Source organism: Podarcis raffonei, chromosome 5 (genome assembly GCF_027172205.1).
Source record: "Podarcis raffonei isolate rPodRaf1 chromosome 5, rPodRaf1.pri, whole genome shotgun sequence".
Taxonomy (NCBI): Eukaryota; Metazoa; Chordata; class Lepidosauria; order Squamata; family Lacertidae; genus Podarcis; species Podarcis raffonei.
The window spans coordinates 19,886,411-19,903,549 of record NC_070606.1 but is presented as its reverse complement, the minus strand read 5'-3'; the positions used below and the strand labels follow the sequence as shown (position 1 = coordinate 19,903,549).

Below are 17,139 nucleotides of genomic sequence, written 5' to 3'. Positions count from 1 at the left end.
ACAGCAATAAAAGTAACACAGCATTCTAAAATCAATATTCTAAAATCAATTCAAAATCAAATGGCAAGCACTGGGCCAGAGTTCTACGAGGATCGCCAAAGGAGGAGGTCAGACTGTGCCTTGGTCAAAGGCCTGGTGGAACAGCTCTGTCTGTGGTAAAACAATTTTTTTTAAATTAGCACACATGAAATTCTTAAAACAAATCCTTATTTCCTGATGGATAGCCTTTGGACTATAATGTAACTTAAATAGAAAACTATATTTAGAAAGATTTTTTCTCAAAAAGCATTGTATATTAAAAAATCCGATTTAAATTAAAAAAAATATCCAGTTATTATTTTATAAATTATTGATTTCTATCCACCCTGCTCTGCAGTGTTCAGTAGCAGACAGCACAGCAGGGTTTTGCCTTTTATTCAATCTCCCTCCCACCTAGACACTGCTGCATACAGGGAGGGATACGTTCGGTATGGAGCACACATGCCAGCAGAGCCAATCTGGTTCTTCTGCCACCAAATTTGCACCATATTAACCTCACCACTTCCCTGCCCCTCTCCACCCTATATGCAACAGTGATTTGGAGGGAGGGAGGTCAGGTAAGTGACGCAGCCCCCTCTGCCATCCGCTACTCGTAGCATTTATAAAACCAGTGAAGTGCCTTCTCTTGTCTACCCAACCTACAGATGGTTCACAACACCTTGAAAGAAGTTGGAGAGATTGTAGCGTAGCAGCTGAGTGCGTGGCTTTCTTGCAAAACCCTAGATTAAGAGCATTTCCAATTTAGTATGCAATCTTACACTTACCTGGGAGCAAGTCCCATTGAACTTACTTCTGACAGTTGCTGTGTTGCAGGGGTTTTTTAGCAGCAAGCCTGTAAGAGCTTGACTGCGTGTGATCCTTGAGAATTTGGTGTGAGATGGTCAGAGTTGGGATTCTCAGGCTCTAGGAATCACTAGTCTAAGGAGGTCCCTTATCGTTTCTGTCATCAAACTCTAATAATGGTTATTTGCCATGTGTGAGAGATGATGAGTAGGTGGTGACGAAAAGCCAGACATTCTTATTTTCTTGTCATGGAGGGAGGAAATGTAGCACAGGAGTCCGTGAAAGTACATGTGTTGTTGTACCAAAATCACTGAGTTATTGTGTGGGCTGAATCACTATAAATCTTGGCTGCCACTCTGAATGTTCACTTTGCACAGTCTCCCAACTGCTGTAATCGGCTGCCTTGAATTTTGTCAAGAAAAGTGTCTAGCCTTGTGTGTCCCCTGGTAACAGCCTGCGGTTCCATTAGATGCCCTGCCTCATACTCTTAAAACAATTGTGTCTGGGCAGCAAGTGTACTTGGCCTTCATAAGCAAATACGCAGTCTAGACTCTGGGTTCTGTCTGTGTATGAAGCCACATATATTTGAAGTGTGTGGATGCAGTAGTTCAGGGGTCAGCAAACTTTTTCAGCAGGGGGCCGGTCTACTGTCCCTCAGACCTTCTGGGGGGCCAGACTATATTTTGGAAAAAAAATATGAATGCATTCCTATGCCCTACAAATAACCCAGAGATGCATTTTAAATAAAAGCACACATTCTACTCATAGAAAAACACCAGGCAAGCCCCACAAATAATCCAGAGATGCATTTTAAATAAAAGGACACATTAAATAAAAGGACACATAATGTAAAAACACGCTGGTTCCTGGACCGTCCATGGGCTGGATTTAGAAGGCAATTGGGCCGGATCCGGCCCCTGGGCCTTAGTTTGCCTACCCATGCAGTTGTTAGCATGTTCTTTCAGCTGACTGGAATGTGCCCTTGGACTATGAGAATGCTATTCCTTGCCTGGAAGGTTCATTTGCATGTGTGTAGAAACCTCTTATTTATGTGTGGCTAGCTTATAGCCTACTGTACAAAGTACAGTACTTTATACCCTTGCTCTACCCACTTTTTTTGTATAGGGGATGGCCCAATAACTTTAGGAAATAGGCAAAGTTTGAGAAATGTCTTTTTAAGCCTTTGTGTTCTAAAGAAAGTAAAGAACACATTTGTGATCCTTAAAACATGAAATGCTGGCACGACATTTCGCCCTTCCTTGTGGTTTTAAAGCTACTTGACAAATCAGTGGACAAGGCACAGCTTGAGTCTTAGCCAAAAACTGAGTTTCCCGCTCTGCAATGATAAAAGTGTGATTGTGACCTTTTACGTTTTGTAGGAGAACTTGAATCCTTTAGTGGTTTTAAATATCCTAAAGAGAATTCCCGCAGAAGACATCCCTCTGCTTTTGATGAACCCCGAATCCGGCAAGCCTTCGGACTTGATCCTGACACGACTCTTGGTCCCCCCGCTCTGCATTAGGCCATCTGTGGTGAGCGACTTAAAATCTGGCACCAACGAGGATGACTTAACGATGAAGCTGACAGAAATAATTTTCCTCAATGATGTGATCAAAAAGGTGAGTTGCCCTTTAATTTTATATTTGTGGGTAAAGTAGGTATGGATTGTGCTTCTTAACAGTGCTTTTTAGAATGCCCTCCTAAATACAGATGCTATTAGCTTTTGAATTTGTAGTAAAATGCATGGCTAGTGTCCATAGGAGACACCTTATTTTAGGCCCTCTTCAAACTGTGAGTGCCTGAGTTTTGTTGCATTCTTATTCTAAGCATACATATTTGAGGTTGGTCTGGGCCTGGGGTTGCCATAAAGTTCCTGACCTCTTAACTCCTTTCCTACCATGCAAATCTCCTATCCCTTCTGCTTATATCTATGGTGTAATGTTATGTCTGCATCAGCCATCCTTAATGAGCTTGTGGCTGAGGCAGGGATTGAATCAGGCTCTTCCAGAATCAGCAAATTCACAAAGATATTTTTTTTTACACAGGAGTAAAACACAGCTGAGACCAGGGACAAAGCCATTTCTCAGCCCCAGAGAATTCTCTTTTTAGGCAACCTTGCAGGGGTGATTATTTTCAAGTGCAATATGTTCCTGATCAAAGATCACAACTGCAGCTATAATACATTTGGTCTGGTAAAAGTTCTTAGTTCTCAGATCTTGAGTTCACATCTGGAAATCCATATTCGGAATTGCTCAGAAATGGTTACTACCCTGGTTATTTTTGTTTCCTTGTTTTGCAATAAAACTTTGTGAAAGAAATTTGATTTGTGATTCTCATAAGAACATCGTTACATCCTTGCAGAACTTGCCGAATGTTCCCTAGAACTATGGAGTTCCTTTTGTTGAAATTTCCTTTATTTAATTGGCTGTTTTGTTGTTGGGCAGCATAGAATATCAGGAGCCAAAACTCAGATGATAATGGAGGACTGGGACTTCCTGCAGCTGCAGTGCGCTCTGTACATCAATAGTGAACTCTCTGGCATTCCTCTCAACATGGCACCCAAGAAGTGGACACGAGGCTTTGTTCAAAGACTGAAGGGAAAACAGGGTAGGTGTTTCAGCATAATCTCTGGCTCCTGCTACTATCACATTTGAACATGTGAAGTCCCCTTACGTCATGTCCATATAGCCCCAGTATTGGCTAGTCTGACAGAAGCTCTTTCTGGAGTCTGGTGGCAGAACCTTTTCCAAACGCTGTTCAGGTTTACATTTATTTCTTGGATTTTTATCTTGCTTCCCAAAGCAGTTTTCAGGGGGAAGTAATGAGAGCAAACTCATTTGTGTGTTGAGCTCTGTTACCAACTGCTGAAAGTGGGAGATAGACTATCCCTCTGGGGTCATGTATTGCAAACGGTGCTTTGTAGCTTTTGTTTGTTGGGCTTGCCAGGCAGACTCTGCAACTGATTGTCAAGGATCTTGGCAGCAGGCTACTAGTGTATTTGTGCACATTAACACTTGCTAGTGAGTTTTAACCCTTTTATTTCCTGATGTAATTGGTAAATCTAAATGAGCCTGCTATATTTTGTTCTATAGAGGCTGCTGTGCATTATACCTAATGTCCTCCGTGGTTTTGCACCCACCTTAATTTCGCATCTTTCCTATACCAATACATCTCTGCCTATGCCATTAAATCTTCCAGCTCAATCCTTAGTCATCCAAAGGTCTGTTACTTGCTAGCTTAGATAACTCCACCTTTGTTATCCGTTATACCTGTGTAAAACTCTCTTCTACGAACATCTGCACAACAACACTTCTCTCTCTCTCTCTCTCTCTCTCTCTCTCTCTCTCTCGTCCTTCAAATACCTTCTTAAAATTCACTTTCTCCATGAAGCCTTTGGTTTAACCCTCTTGCCATCATCACTTACTGAAACGGAACTGAAATATATTCAACAGAATTGAATGCATATTCTCCTGCTTCCTTCGTCCCCAGCTACCCCATTGCTTATTCCTGGGTTACATTTTCAGACTCTATCCTCCTTGCAGCAGGAACACATTGTTTTGTTTTTTAAACTGCATAAAGCACTCTGTACATTGATAACACCAAATAACAATAATAAAGAATAATAACTTTAGTTTATTTTCTCTGTGGAAGATCAGAGGTGTTTTTTTCTTGACCAGCTTCAACTTTCTCTCTTTTCTCGCCTCCCTCCACTTCCTTTAAGGTCGGTTTAGAGGAAACTTGTCTGGAAAGCGAGTGGACTTCTCAGGCAGAACAGTGATCTCGCCTGACCCAAACCTGCGCATTGATGAAGTGGCTGTGCCTGTTCATGTTGCAAAAATACTAACATTTCCTGAGAAGGTAATTGGGAGAAAATGAAATCTTCTGTTGTGTGGTGCAGTCCCTTGCTGTAGTAGCTTCCAGAGAGTCTGCACATGGTTCTATCAAGATCAGATCTCAAGCTTTGTTTGAATCACCAAGTGGAATTAAATACCCTTTTGACTTAGGCTTTACTTGGGAAAGAGATGGATGTCAGACTTGCTCCTGGTATCATTCCATGTAAGGGACAGGCCCATGTCCTGCTGACAGAAATTTAGCTGTATGTTGTCTGTTCCTTAAATTCAGAAGCTAATCTGGTATCTTCACAATAGCATCCCCCCTCCCCCCTGCTCCTTGCACTCTTACCAAGCTGAAAAGTCATTTAATATGTATATTTTTATAGATGACATCCAATAATCTTGAAAAGAGTTGTAGTATGTGCACAAGAATAGGGCTAGCCCAAACATGGAACTTAGCAAGTTCTCTAGTGCTAAAATTCCAGAAGTGTCCCCTTCTGTTTTCAAAATGCCTTGAAGAGACCACCAAGCGGAAGAAGAGAACAGAGGCATCTTGTCAGTTGTGTGATGTAAAGGGATATCCCAGGGTATTGGGGTATTATCTCTGTTACAAAGGAGTGACAGGCATTTAAAATAACAGCGAGAAAATGCTATCTTAACTCTTGATCGTTTAATATGTTGTTGTTTGTGCTGCCTAGTATATAATACAGAGAAGACTGATTTACCCAGGGCAGCAAAAATTATTGGCAAAGCTCTACACAAGAATTGTGTGAGTTTTTCACTTTTAACTAGAGCATTCCTATTACAGGTGAATAAAGCTAACATCGACTTTATGAGGAAACTTGTTCGGAATGGTCCAGAGCTTCATCCTGGTGCCAACTTCATTCAGCAGAGGCACACACAGATGAAAAGGTGCGGCCTTGTATCTGAAATAGACTCATTTTACTTCAGTCACTTGATTTGAAAGTTTAGGGCTTGTTTTAAACATACCGAGATACTACCTGGATTCCCCACCCCCCTTTTCAGTTTCACTGATTCTTGCCTAAGATGCTAGTCTTGTTTGTGTAAACATTCAAAATTTGCTCCTTATACAATTCACTAAGTACTTGCCTTGATAAGCAGTAGCACATCTGGTGGACAAAACTTAATTTTGATCTGGTTGCTGTGTGCAAAATAGGCCTTCTGCAAAAGTGTTTTGAGGGTAAGCTAAGTGCCCTGCTTTTCTCCCATGAACTGCTGATAATCATAATTATTAGCACTAGGGTCTGCAGCCTTTCAGTGGATAGGTGAAGTGTTTAAAAACACTGAATTAAAAAGGCACAAAGGAACACACCCCAAGTTAACTGAGCAACATAGGTTCAAAAGTCAAGAGTTGGATAATGTGAGTCATTATAAAACTGCAGCTAACAAGTACTGTCTTAAGATATATTCCTTCTCACACAAGAGGGAATGCCCTTTCTGAGAGTGCACATGTATGGGTTGTAGTAGGCAGCATCTAAAAATGGATGCTTTCCCCCCTTCCAAAAATCTTTATTCATACATGTGTCTTAAGCGTTCTTTAATGATCATAACTTTTGTAAATTGTTGGTGTTTTCTGCAGCCGTTTGCACAAGTAGATTCTCACCCTCCCTCTAACTTTAAAAAGTTACCTTCACTATTGTAAAATGGTACAGAAAAGCTTTCAGCTGTGATTTCCTTTCTTATCACTGAAGAAGCTCAGCAGTCCTCTGGAAGAGCAGCTGTATAACTGGAAGACAATCATTTCCTCTAAGACTGATTATTTCTTATGATAGATTTCCTTTCTTTCTCTCTTCCCCCTCCCTCCCACCAGGTTTTTGAAATACGGAAACCGTGAGAAGATGGCTCAGGAACTGAAGTATGGGGACATTGTGGAGAGACACCTCATAGATGGCGATATAGTCCTGTTCAATCGACAACCCTCTTTGCACAAGCTCAGCATCATGGCTCATATAGTAAGCATATCACTGCTGTGGTTCCCTAGGGCGTATTTATTTTTATTACCGTTCATCATCATAATTGGTCACCTAACACATACATTCTTTAGTTCTTAAGGCTTTCGTGCAAGAGTATTATTATTCTGAGAGAGAAAAGTAGCACGATCACTGATTTCTGCCTGCCAGGCTTTGGGTGTGATCTGTGTGATTTTTACATGATCCAAATAGTACATGTGGCCTGCTACCTTCTCCAACTTGAGTAGCTATTCCACAGTGTGATGGGATGATGAGCTGCTTGTGCGTAAAATCCTAATCCCTCAGAGTTTGGCTAAGTCCCCAAACCTCTGTCTGTGATGGAGCTCCTTAAACATGACTCCATCAATCGCTCGTTGAATCGGACAGTGGGCGTTTACGGAACTTCTTCCAGCATAAAAGCTCCTTAACGGAAACGCGTCTTCTGGACTCTCGGCGTGACAGTTTCCGCCGAGGAGTGGGTGTCCCTACAGGAGGTCCTGAAATCTCCCCGCTGCTCCCGCTTGAAGTGTCTCTGAGCCCTCCCTCCGACTCACTTTCCCTTGGAACTCCACTTCTCCCCCTGCTGGTCCCCTCCTCCGCTGAATGGTCTCTCTCACCCTCCATGAGCCCTTTCACCTCCTTAGTCTCAGATGGCAGTTCCCTGACACACAGCTTCTGTGTGGTATGGCTACCATTGCCCCAGATCCAAGCTAAGTAGAACATTATTCAAGCCAGATATGGCAATGATCATGACTTGGCTGCTATTGAGAGATTCAGAGGGCAACAACATGAGAACAGGCCTTTTCTGTGGTGGCTCCCCATCTGGAATGCTCTCCCCAGAAAGGCTCACCTAGCGCCATATTACATGTCTTTAGGCACCAGGTGAAAAGACTCATCTTACCCAGGCTTTTGGCCATTAAATAATCTATGGCCTGTTAGTTTGGGGGGGGGGCTGTTATTATTATTTTATTATTATGTTGTGCATTATGTTCTTAATATTGCACACTGCCTTGAGGTTTTGACTAAATAAATAAAATAACCCTAGGATCTTCTCCATTTCGCAGGAGAAGAGTTGTCATTCACAGAGGAGTTCCTTCTGTGATCACACCTCTCTTTCTGGACCATGTTAGCCAGTTAAATCTAAAATTCAAAGCTGGCTCTGTGTATGCAGCAAAGTGAGATAGTAAAATCGCCTTTGGGTTGCAGAGGAGCAGGGAGTACATTTTTAATGCTTCTCTGGTTCAGACGCCCAAACCTGTCTGCATGTATAAAACTAGCATTTTGGTAGGAGTGGGGGATGTCTCTAGGCCAGTCTGTTTTACCTTTCTACTTGCAAGAAGCCCTTTGCATAGGGGGAACATTCAAATATGTAATTCCCCACTTGCAGTCTGATGTGGTACAGCATTTTCTACCACCTCAATCTGCTGCATGTGTACACCCACCATATGCTTTACATTATTAAGATAATGCATATAGTGGGTCTTTGCTAGACTTTCCCTATACCTGATAGACGGAAGGGTGTGAGCCCAGATGTGTGCTGTAGGTACAAGCCCAGATATCCTAATGCCATCATGTTTTCTCCTGTCTAAGAGTTGGGAAAAGTTATGGCTCACAATGCCTACATCATTACATTATCTTAACCCTCCAGCAGTGCCGGGCAAAAATGAAACAAACTTGTCATTTGATGCAGCAAGTCCTCTCTCTTTTTTTGTAAAACTGAAATTATGTAAAGGCAAAAGCACAAATTTTCCAAGCGTTTTCCAAATACTGTTGATACGTTCTGAATTCCTTGTATGTTTTACACAGTATTTTTTTCTTCTGGATTTTTTCTTCTGATATGTTTTTTCCAGGCTAGAGTAAAACCGCACCGGACTTTCAGATTTAATGAATGTGTCTGTACACCATACAATGCTGACTTTGATGGTGATGAGATGAATCTTCATCTTCCTCAAACCGAAGAAGCAAAAGCAGAAGCCCTTGTTCTGATGGGGGTAAGCAAAGTATTATTACATACTACTGTCTGTTGAGATGGGGCAGGTTCACTGCCCGCTGCCTGATTTCTTTTACTGGTTGAAACCTTTTAAGAACTGCACAAAGTCTGCATTTTGCTAACTGCTTTCCTTCATGCTTCCACTTGGTGAGGGAGGGGAAGGAGTCGGCAGTGGCGTAGCGTGGGTTGTCAGCACCCGGGGCAAGGCAAGTAATTTGCGCCCCCTAACCCGTGGATTTGCGCACCCTAACCCCAACCCCCAGATGTTGCGCCCGGTGCGGCCGGCCCCCCCTGCACCCCCACGCTACGCCACTGGGAGTTGGAGATAAGTACAGAGGAAAGTTACTTAAAAGAAAACAGCAGAGAAACTGCTGAGGGCCAGATTTGGCCTGTGGGCCACAATTTGGCCCCATGCCTTTTGTAGAACAATCTCGTCAGGATGGAATCATGTCTACACTGACTAGGCAGTAAAGCCCTATCAAACCCTAAACAGATTTATTGCATTAAGAAAATGCACTGGAATCTAACTTGTGTTTATATATGTCGCAGGGAGGAGTAGAAAGATCTTGTAGTAGTATGATCATGTACATAATAAGAGTTTTTGAAATATTGTGCCGTGTTTCCCTAGTTAATATATCTTCCTTCCTCTAGACTAAAGCAAACTTGGTAACACCAAGAAATGGAGAGCCCCTTATTGCTGCAATTCAGGATTTCCTTACAGGTCTGTATTTGAAGTCAAGTATGTGTTTACCTGTGTTATGAGACTCTCATTTGTTTTCAAAATGTCTTAGATCTTCCTTCCTCATCCATGATAGAATAATACCTCCTTGCAAAAAAAGAATTATTAACATGGCATCATTGACATGGTGGTGCCTCTTCTGAAGAGCACTTTCCCTGCTGGGCATGCCACCGAGATGCATGGGTGTTGAGGTGACCAACGTTCTGCAAAGGAGGGTTCTGTATGGACTGCAAGATTGCATCAGTATTGGAACTTCTTCACTGAAGACCTGGGCCTAAGTGTGGCCACTGCTGAGATATTCTTAATCTTTGCCTTGTTGTCTCTAGGATGTGTACAAGGAGAGCCATGTGGTAAAATATTTGCCTTCATTGTTCTCTTTTTAAACACCTTTTGGCCTTTCTAGTGTCCAAAATGCAACCTGCATTTTGTATACCTGAAGGAGCGTCTCCACCCCCATCATTCTGCCCAGACGCTGAGGTCCAGCGCTGAGGGCCTTCTGGCGGTTCCCTCATTGCGAGAAGCAAAGCTACAGGGAACCAGGCAGAGGGCCTTCTCGGTAGTGGCGCCCGCCCTGTGGAACGCCCTTCCAGCAGATGTCAAAGCGATAAACAACTACCTGACATTCAGAAGACATCTTAAGGCAGCCGTGTTCAGGGAAGTTTTTAACGTGTGATATTTTACTGTATTTTTGGTTTTTATGGAAGCAGCCCAGAGTGGCTGGGGAGGCCCAGCCAGATGGGCGGGGTATAAATAATAAATTATTATTATTATTATTATTATTATTATTATTATTATTATTATTATTTTATTTATATTAATACAGATAATTAAGATGCATTTTTCTTTCACGCCACTGCAGTTCCATGTGATCCGATTACGTTTAAATGTATTGCCAGTATAGCGTATGTTACTCAATGCCCTTTCTAGCTTATCCTCTTATACGGAAGTGTTTGCGTTGTGTTCTGTATTTCTCGTTTTAGGGGCTTACCTCCTCACCCTCAAAGACACTTTCTTCGATCGAGCTAAAGCTTGTCAGATTATCGCTTCTATTCTGGTTGGCAAGGATGAGAAAATAAAAGTTCGCCTCCCGCCGCCAGCAATTCTCAAGGTATGGAATGTCTTGGAGAAAGAGTGCACACTTGAGTTTAGTCAGTAATAAATTGGTGAGGTTCTTTTGCCTGGACGTGGAGCGGGCCTCCCTGGTGTTGTGCAGTGTATCAAAAGGCAAGCTCTGAGGAAGGGCAAGAGGCCTTTCTGGAGGGTGGCAAAATCTCAAACTGGACAATAGCTGAACACATCTGTCTCCCCTGTGACACTAAATGTGTTACACTGCAGTTAATACACCATGTTGGGCTTCAAAAATGAATGTTGCCATGTCTGTTGCAGAAGAATCAGATAAAAATTTCTGTTGACTTCAGCTGAGCACACGCTGCTTCAGTTATCGATGTAATTCTTACTGGTGAAAGGATAACCATAAGGGTTTCCCCATTAAATGAACCATCTCTGCAGTGCTTGGTTGCAAATTCTGATTACAAAGAGACGGGTCTTCTTCCATTTGGTGGAAGGGAGCAGACATATTTGTGTGGCTGTATCTTTGGACCTCTGCCTCATGGATTGAACAAAGGGCAGGTTTTAATCTGTGATTAAAGCTTCAGTTGATTGGTTCAATCAATTTAATTGGTAGAGATTGAAACCGTGGCACCATCCCATTGCTTAGAATCATAGAATTGAAGAACTGGAAAGGGACCACAAAGGTCATCTATCCCAACCCGTTGCAGGGCAGGAATCTTTTGCCCAATGGGGCTCGAACCCACAACCCTGTGATTAAGAGTCTCGTCCTCTACTGGCTGAGCTACATGTTGCTCCTTGAGCTGGAATAGTTGAAAAGAAGTGGAAGAGTGGTTGGGAGTCCTAACGTATGTTTTTGCATGTTTTAGTTCTATAACTTTAGTGGAAGCTTTTCTGCTTGTCTTCATAATCCTTTGTCCTCTTCCAGCCTGTAACCCTGTGGACAGGAAAGCAGGTCTTCGGTATCATTCTGAAGCCTAGTGACAGTTGTCCTGTCAAAGCCAACCTTCGAACCAAGGGCAAGCAGTATTGTGGCAAGGGAGAAGACTTGTGCAGCAACGATTCCTGTAAGTGGAGGAGTGGGGAAGCCTGAGACTTGGCAACTGTAACTTCTGACATACTTACTGGCCACTGGGTTTATTGGAGATTTGTGCTTTCTTCTTCTTCTTCTTCAAATCTTAATAATAATAATAATAATAATAATAATAATAATAATAATAATAATTTTATTTCTACCCCGCCCTCCCCAGCCAAGACCGGGCTCAGGGCGGCTAACAACCAATAATAAAAACAAGTTGATTAAAATACAATTTAAAAAGTTTAAAATACAACATTAAAACATTAGGATGCAGCCTCTTCACAGGAGGAGAAAGGAAAAAGAAAGAGGGGGAGGGAATCAAACTGATTTTAAGCCAAAGGCCAGATGGAAAAACTCTGTCTTACAAGCCCTGCAGAAAGAAATCAGATCCTGCAGGGCCCTGGTGTCATGAGACAAAGCGTTCCACCAGGCCAGAGCCAGTGTTGAGAAGGCCCTGGCTCTGGTTGAGGCTAATCTAACTTCCTTAGGGCCCGGGACCTCTAGAGTGTTGCTCTTTATGGACCTTAAGGTCCTCCATGGGGCATATCAGGAGAGGCGGTCCCGTAGGTACGAGGGTCCTAGGCCGTGAAGGGCTTTAAAGTTCAAAACCAGCACCTTAAATCTGAGGAGCCTTAAATCTCCCTGTGAGGAGCCTCGCTGCAGCATTCTGTACCCGCTGGAGTTTCTGGGACAGCTTCAAGGGCAGCCCCGCATAGAGCAAATTACAGTAGTCAAGCCTGGAGTTGACCGAAAATACTTTTCAGATTTATACATTTCACTAATTTTACTATCATTTTGACGTTTCAAAACTTGGCTTCCTTCTCCCTGTTTCTGCGATTCCTTAAATTTATTTAATATCTCCTGCATATCCAAATTAACTTGCTCATTTATTCATCTTCTTTAAATATATACTGTTATGAAACTGCAGGTTATTACAATAATCCTGCCAGTGTTTTTATCTGTTTACAGTTTATCTGTAAATATTCAATAAACCATTTCCATTCTTTTATAAAAAGTTTGTTATCTTGATTTCTTATTCTTCTGGTAGGTTTTGCCATTTCTGCATATTCCATAAGTTGTTGTATCCATTCTTCCTTTGCTGGGATTTCTGCTTCTTTCCATTTTGGGGCAAGTAACATTCTTGCTGCTGTAGTCACATACATGAATAAATTTCTATACAGTTTGGGTAGTGCTGTCTCCATAATTCCCAAGAGAAAAGCTTCTGGGTTGGTTTCTTTGTTTGTTTTAACAAATGTTATTTTAAACATCCTTTTCCTTTCATTGTATATCATTTCCCAGTAAGCCTTAACCTTACCACAAGACCACCACATATGATAAGAAAAAAGAAAGAAGAATTGTGCTTTTAAGGTAGCAAGTGATAGTATATCTTCAAAGGACCTTTTAAAATTATTATTTTATTCGGGACAGGTGAGATGTTTTCAGCAGACCAAAGAAAGTAACTTTGTGTACATAACACAACTTAAGGAATTCGCTGGCTGATAGAGGGAAATGGATCAAACTCTTTCTGTACCACGTCAGTTTCCAAGCGTTCACAAGCCTCTGCCGTTTTGGTTTCTGCAGTTAAAAAAGAGAGAATAGTTTGCACCAAAGTGGCTCCCATACATAGTGAACGAATGGTCCTCAAGTGGTACAAGTATCTTTTGGCCTGCCTTGAAGCATCTGCAACTAGAAAAGAAATTACTTGAGAGCTGTCATTTCTAAGGAAAATTATCACTGGCAAGTGCAGTGCAGAATGTTCCTTTCATAGGAGCTGAACATTGGGCAAAACTTGAGCAATCTGACTTTGTGGGGAGGGTTGTTTTAATTTCTGAAACTAACTTAACCTCAAACCATTGTTCTAGTTGAAATCAAACTGTTAAACAGTTCCTAGATTATTTTTGGAATGAGAACAGTGTTTATGAGGTTAACTCGATTTGGGCAAATGCTTGCAGCATGTTCTACAAGGAGAGGTTTACTTGATTGGCCTTTTGTTGTAGAAAATACTGCTTAGACTCGCTTTGAAAGTCTTCTTGCTGCCCAAAAGCAGATGTTCCCAAGGAAGGTGTGGACGCCCACAGCTCAATATTGTTTGTGGCTGAAGCAGAAAGTCCTTTGAAGGATGCTGTAGACCCCAGGCGAAAATGCACATCCATCTTATAGGTGTATGTTGAATGAAGAGACAGTCCTGCTTGTCTTGTCTATTAAATTAGCAAAGCTAGCTTTAGCTTTGCAGTCCTTGACATGTCAGAGTAAGAAAAGGAATCCCCTTGTTTGAGAATTATGGCTCCCATACAGAAAGCCAGGCTCTTGTTTGACTGTGCTCAGTTATGTCTCTGTCCTTGTTTCAGTTTCTGGATTTATTCTTGTAGCTAGTTTTAATTGTAAGAGGTCCCATGACCTTCGTGGTTGAGAATTTGTGTTTGTTTATATGCCCTGGTGGCCTTAAACTGTTACAAAATATGAAATGACTGAAATATGCTTGGATTCTACCACCCACCCTCCCCGTCTTACAACTTGAGTTCTCAGCATTTCTGCATCTACCGTATAGGTTTCTGGGTGTGTTAAAGCACTGTTTTTCCCATTTGCAAACCAGGAACCACAACCAGGTAATGCCCTAATGTACACTGGGCTACATAAGTAGCCCTGCCACCATTATTTTGAGAAGAGTATCTTTAAGAGAAGGGATGAAATGTTGCTATGTTGGGGCTAAAAGTGGTCGTGAGTCTGAAAAAGCTGAAAACGGGAAGCTTAGGTTGACAAGCTTCTGCCGTTTTTTCCCAGACGTTGCAATCCACAATAGTGAGTTGATGGCTGGCAGCATGGACAAAGGAACTTTAGGGTCTGGATCCAAGAATAATATCTTCTACATTTTGCTGAGAGATTGGGGACAAGTGGAGGCAGCTGATGCGATGTCACGGCTAGCCAGACTTGCTCCCGTCTACCTCTGTAAGTACCTTGAAAAGTGGCTTTCTGGTAATTTCATTCATTTTTTATTGCACTGTGTTTCTATCCCTCACTCCTTCTGTTATGCCTATCAGTGTGGTTGCTCGAGAGCGATCAGGCAAGATCCCTCACTGGTCTTTTCAAAGGCTTTATTATTGGTGCAAAAACATTTACAATGCAGAACGCCTCTATTCCATGTCTTGCTCAATCACTAGCAGAATCTGAGAGTGGGCGGTCCTTAAACTTTCCCCAGCAGAGTAGTTTCTTGACCCCCAGCCGAAGCCTCCCCTCTCTGCGCGAAAGCCTACTGTGCAAGGAAGGCTTGGGTAAAGGGGGACCTCCCTCAGCCCCGCTTTGCTCAGGCAAGGTGTCCTGGCACTGTCTTGCATCCTCCGAGCCCTGCAGCTCTTCCCCACTAGAGGCATGGCTTCCTTCCTCCGCTGAGGAAGTGCTGCTTCCCACAATTTTTGGAGGCTCTCTGTAATCCATCTGCCCTCTCGCCTCTGAGCCGATGGCAGTTCCCTGGCACCTTCCAAAGAGCTCAGGGCAATGTGGTGCACAGTTCTTCCCCACCCTGCTTATCTATGCTCACAACAACCCAGAGAGGAAGATTAGCTGAGAAATATCGACTGAGCTATCCTCTGAGTTTTATGCCTGAATGAGGAATTGAACCCAGATCGTCCTAATTTTGACACTGTAACCAGTATACCACAATAGTTCTAAGAAGAGCCTCCACAGATGACACTTCCTAGTCAAAACTGGAGTCAATACTAAGGTCTGGAATTTGTGTCTCCCTCTTCACTGAATTCACTGGGACCATGGCATGGTGGAGCTTAGGGCTGGGTAACTTTTTTTTAAAGTGTCATTAAACGGCACAGGCATTGTGCAAAGAAGGTAGTTGTTGTTCGTCCCTAGTGATGCCACAGGCGCGTTCCAATAGATGCCACTTGTCACACACCCACACCCCAGTGACACGATAATCAATTTGAGTGCAGGAAAAGTACTGGCCTTGCAACAACAAAAATTGTCTGGGTCCTGTGCAGTGAGCACATAAGCCATAACCATGCCTGTCAATTTATTCTCTGGAAAGGCCCAAAGAGAACACACAATGTCAAAATGTACCACAAACCAGCAAGACCATTTACTAAAAAGCTTTTTAAAGCTAGTTCTGCTAGTTTTAGGAAAATCTAAACATATCTTGCATGGATAAGAAGTTAAACCCTGAGTACAAAAGCAACCTCGGATAAAATTTTCTGTGTGGCACGCAGTGAGCTGATGTGTACATTTGGCTGTTGTTTCCAAACACTTAGCTAATCGAGGATTTTCAATTGGAATTGGCGATGTGACTCCAGGACAGGGGCTGCTGAAGGCAAAGTATGAACTTCTGAATGCTGGGTACAAGAAATGTGATGAATATATTGACGCTTTGAAGACTGGCAAACTGCAGCAGCAACCTGGCTGTACAGCAGAAGAGACATTAGAGGTGAGTTGTATACCATCTGATAGAGAATTACTCATTCTTAGTAATGAATCAGAAGTCATGTTGTGTGCTGTTTGCTTATTTACCCTCTCAAGGGTGAAGCATAACTATTAAGATTCTGATTCAGCAAATTGATTTGCTGTGATTTGGCCAAACAGTCCCAAAATGTGAAGACGGGCCACATTTCAAGTGGCCAAATCACAGTAAATCAATTTGCTGAATCAGAATCTTAATCTTCCCAAGGTTGTCCCCAGGGAAAGATTGCCACTTATTCTTCTCGCTTCACTATAGGTGAACCCTCCTATCTCCTGATGGTTGAATATAGGGTTCCCCCTACCCAGGGAACAGGCACCTCCCAACAGCAATAAGTGCAAGAAAAAGAAAGAGGCAATTTCTGGCCTCCCTGAATTCTGTGTCTTCTGAGGCACCAAAGGGGCCAGGCTAGGACAAACCCCCACAGAAAGCCAGCATGTTCGTCAGTTTGACAAAATTCTTGGTCTTGTGTCTGTTGTTGCAATGATCAGCCTACAGACCTTTCATTTGGGACACTCTGCTTTTTCTTGGTCGTTAGAATTTGCTAAGATGCAACAGTCTCTTTAGGTGAATTCTTGAAATGGTCAGCTTATTAATTGTAAGTCTCCTCCCAGGCGCTGATTCTGAAAGAGCTGTCTGTGATCAGAGATCATGCTGGCAGTGCCTGCCTTCGAGAACTAGACAAGAGTAACAGCCCCCTCGTCATGGCTCTTTGTGGTTCAAAAGGTAAGCTCATAAGGACTTTAGAAAACAAATGGCTGCTGCCCACTCATTCTAATTTTTCTGTTGCCAATAAATAAAGAAGGTGGCAAAAGGTTATGGTTGTGGTTCAGACAACACTTGGATCTAGTACAGGAAGCTCAGGTTTAGATGTAATTCCAAGTGCATGCAGATGGTCTTTGAACCTGAGACAGCCCATATGACCAGCATCTATTTGAATCTGAGTTGCATTGCCTGTTGGTGCAACCAAAGATCAGTGGCGTGGGCAAAGATCGTACTGGCATGCCAATGTTAGTGCATTGTGGAGGCTGGCTTAAATGGCATGCTAGCAGCATGAACACTACACAGGTAAGTTTTGCTTCTGGTTTTTACATGGCAGCACCACATTTTAAATTGGAAACTTTCCCACGTCATTTCTGTACCTCCTACATAGCACAGTTGCTTAAAGACCAAGCAGCTGCAT

The 17,139-nt window shown here is 42.6% G+C and overlaps 1 protein-coding gene across 2 annotated transcripts in view; it reads left to right on the top strand.

Moving 5' to 3' along the window:
• POLR3A (RNA polymerase III subunit A) overlaps positions 1 to 17,139 on the top strand; it is a 51,268-nt gene that overhangs the window by 3,991 nt on the left and 30,138 nt on the right. For both annotated transcript variants that reach the window (XM_053388144.1, XM_053388143.1), the window contains exons 6-17: positions 2,202 to 2,441; positions 3,267 to 3,429; positions 4,544 to 4,680; positions 5,464 to 5,567; positions 6,487 to 6,628; positions 8,476 to 8,616; positions 9,267 to 9,336; positions 10,335 to 10,462; positions 11,351 to 11,489; positions 14,282 to 14,446; positions 15,754 to 15,926; positions 16,571 to 16,682. In XM_053388144.1, coding sequence (XP_053244119.1) covers positions 2,202 to 2,441; positions 3,267 to 3,429; positions 4,544 to 4,680; positions 5,464 to 5,567; positions 6,487 to 6,628; positions 8,476 to 8,616; positions 9,267 to 9,336; positions 10,335 to 10,462; positions 11,351 to 11,489; positions 14,282 to 14,446; positions 15,754 to 15,926; positions 16,571 to 16,682 — 1,714 coding nt within the window. The remainder of the gene's footprint in view (positions 1 to 2,201; positions 2,442 to 3,266; positions 3,430 to 4,543; positions 4,681 to 5,463; positions 5,568 to 6,486; positions 6,629 to 8,475; positions 8,617 to 9,266; positions 9,337 to 10,334; positions 10,463 to 11,350; positions 11,490 to 14,281; positions 14,447 to 15,753; positions 15,927 to 16,570; positions 16,683 to 17,139) is intronic.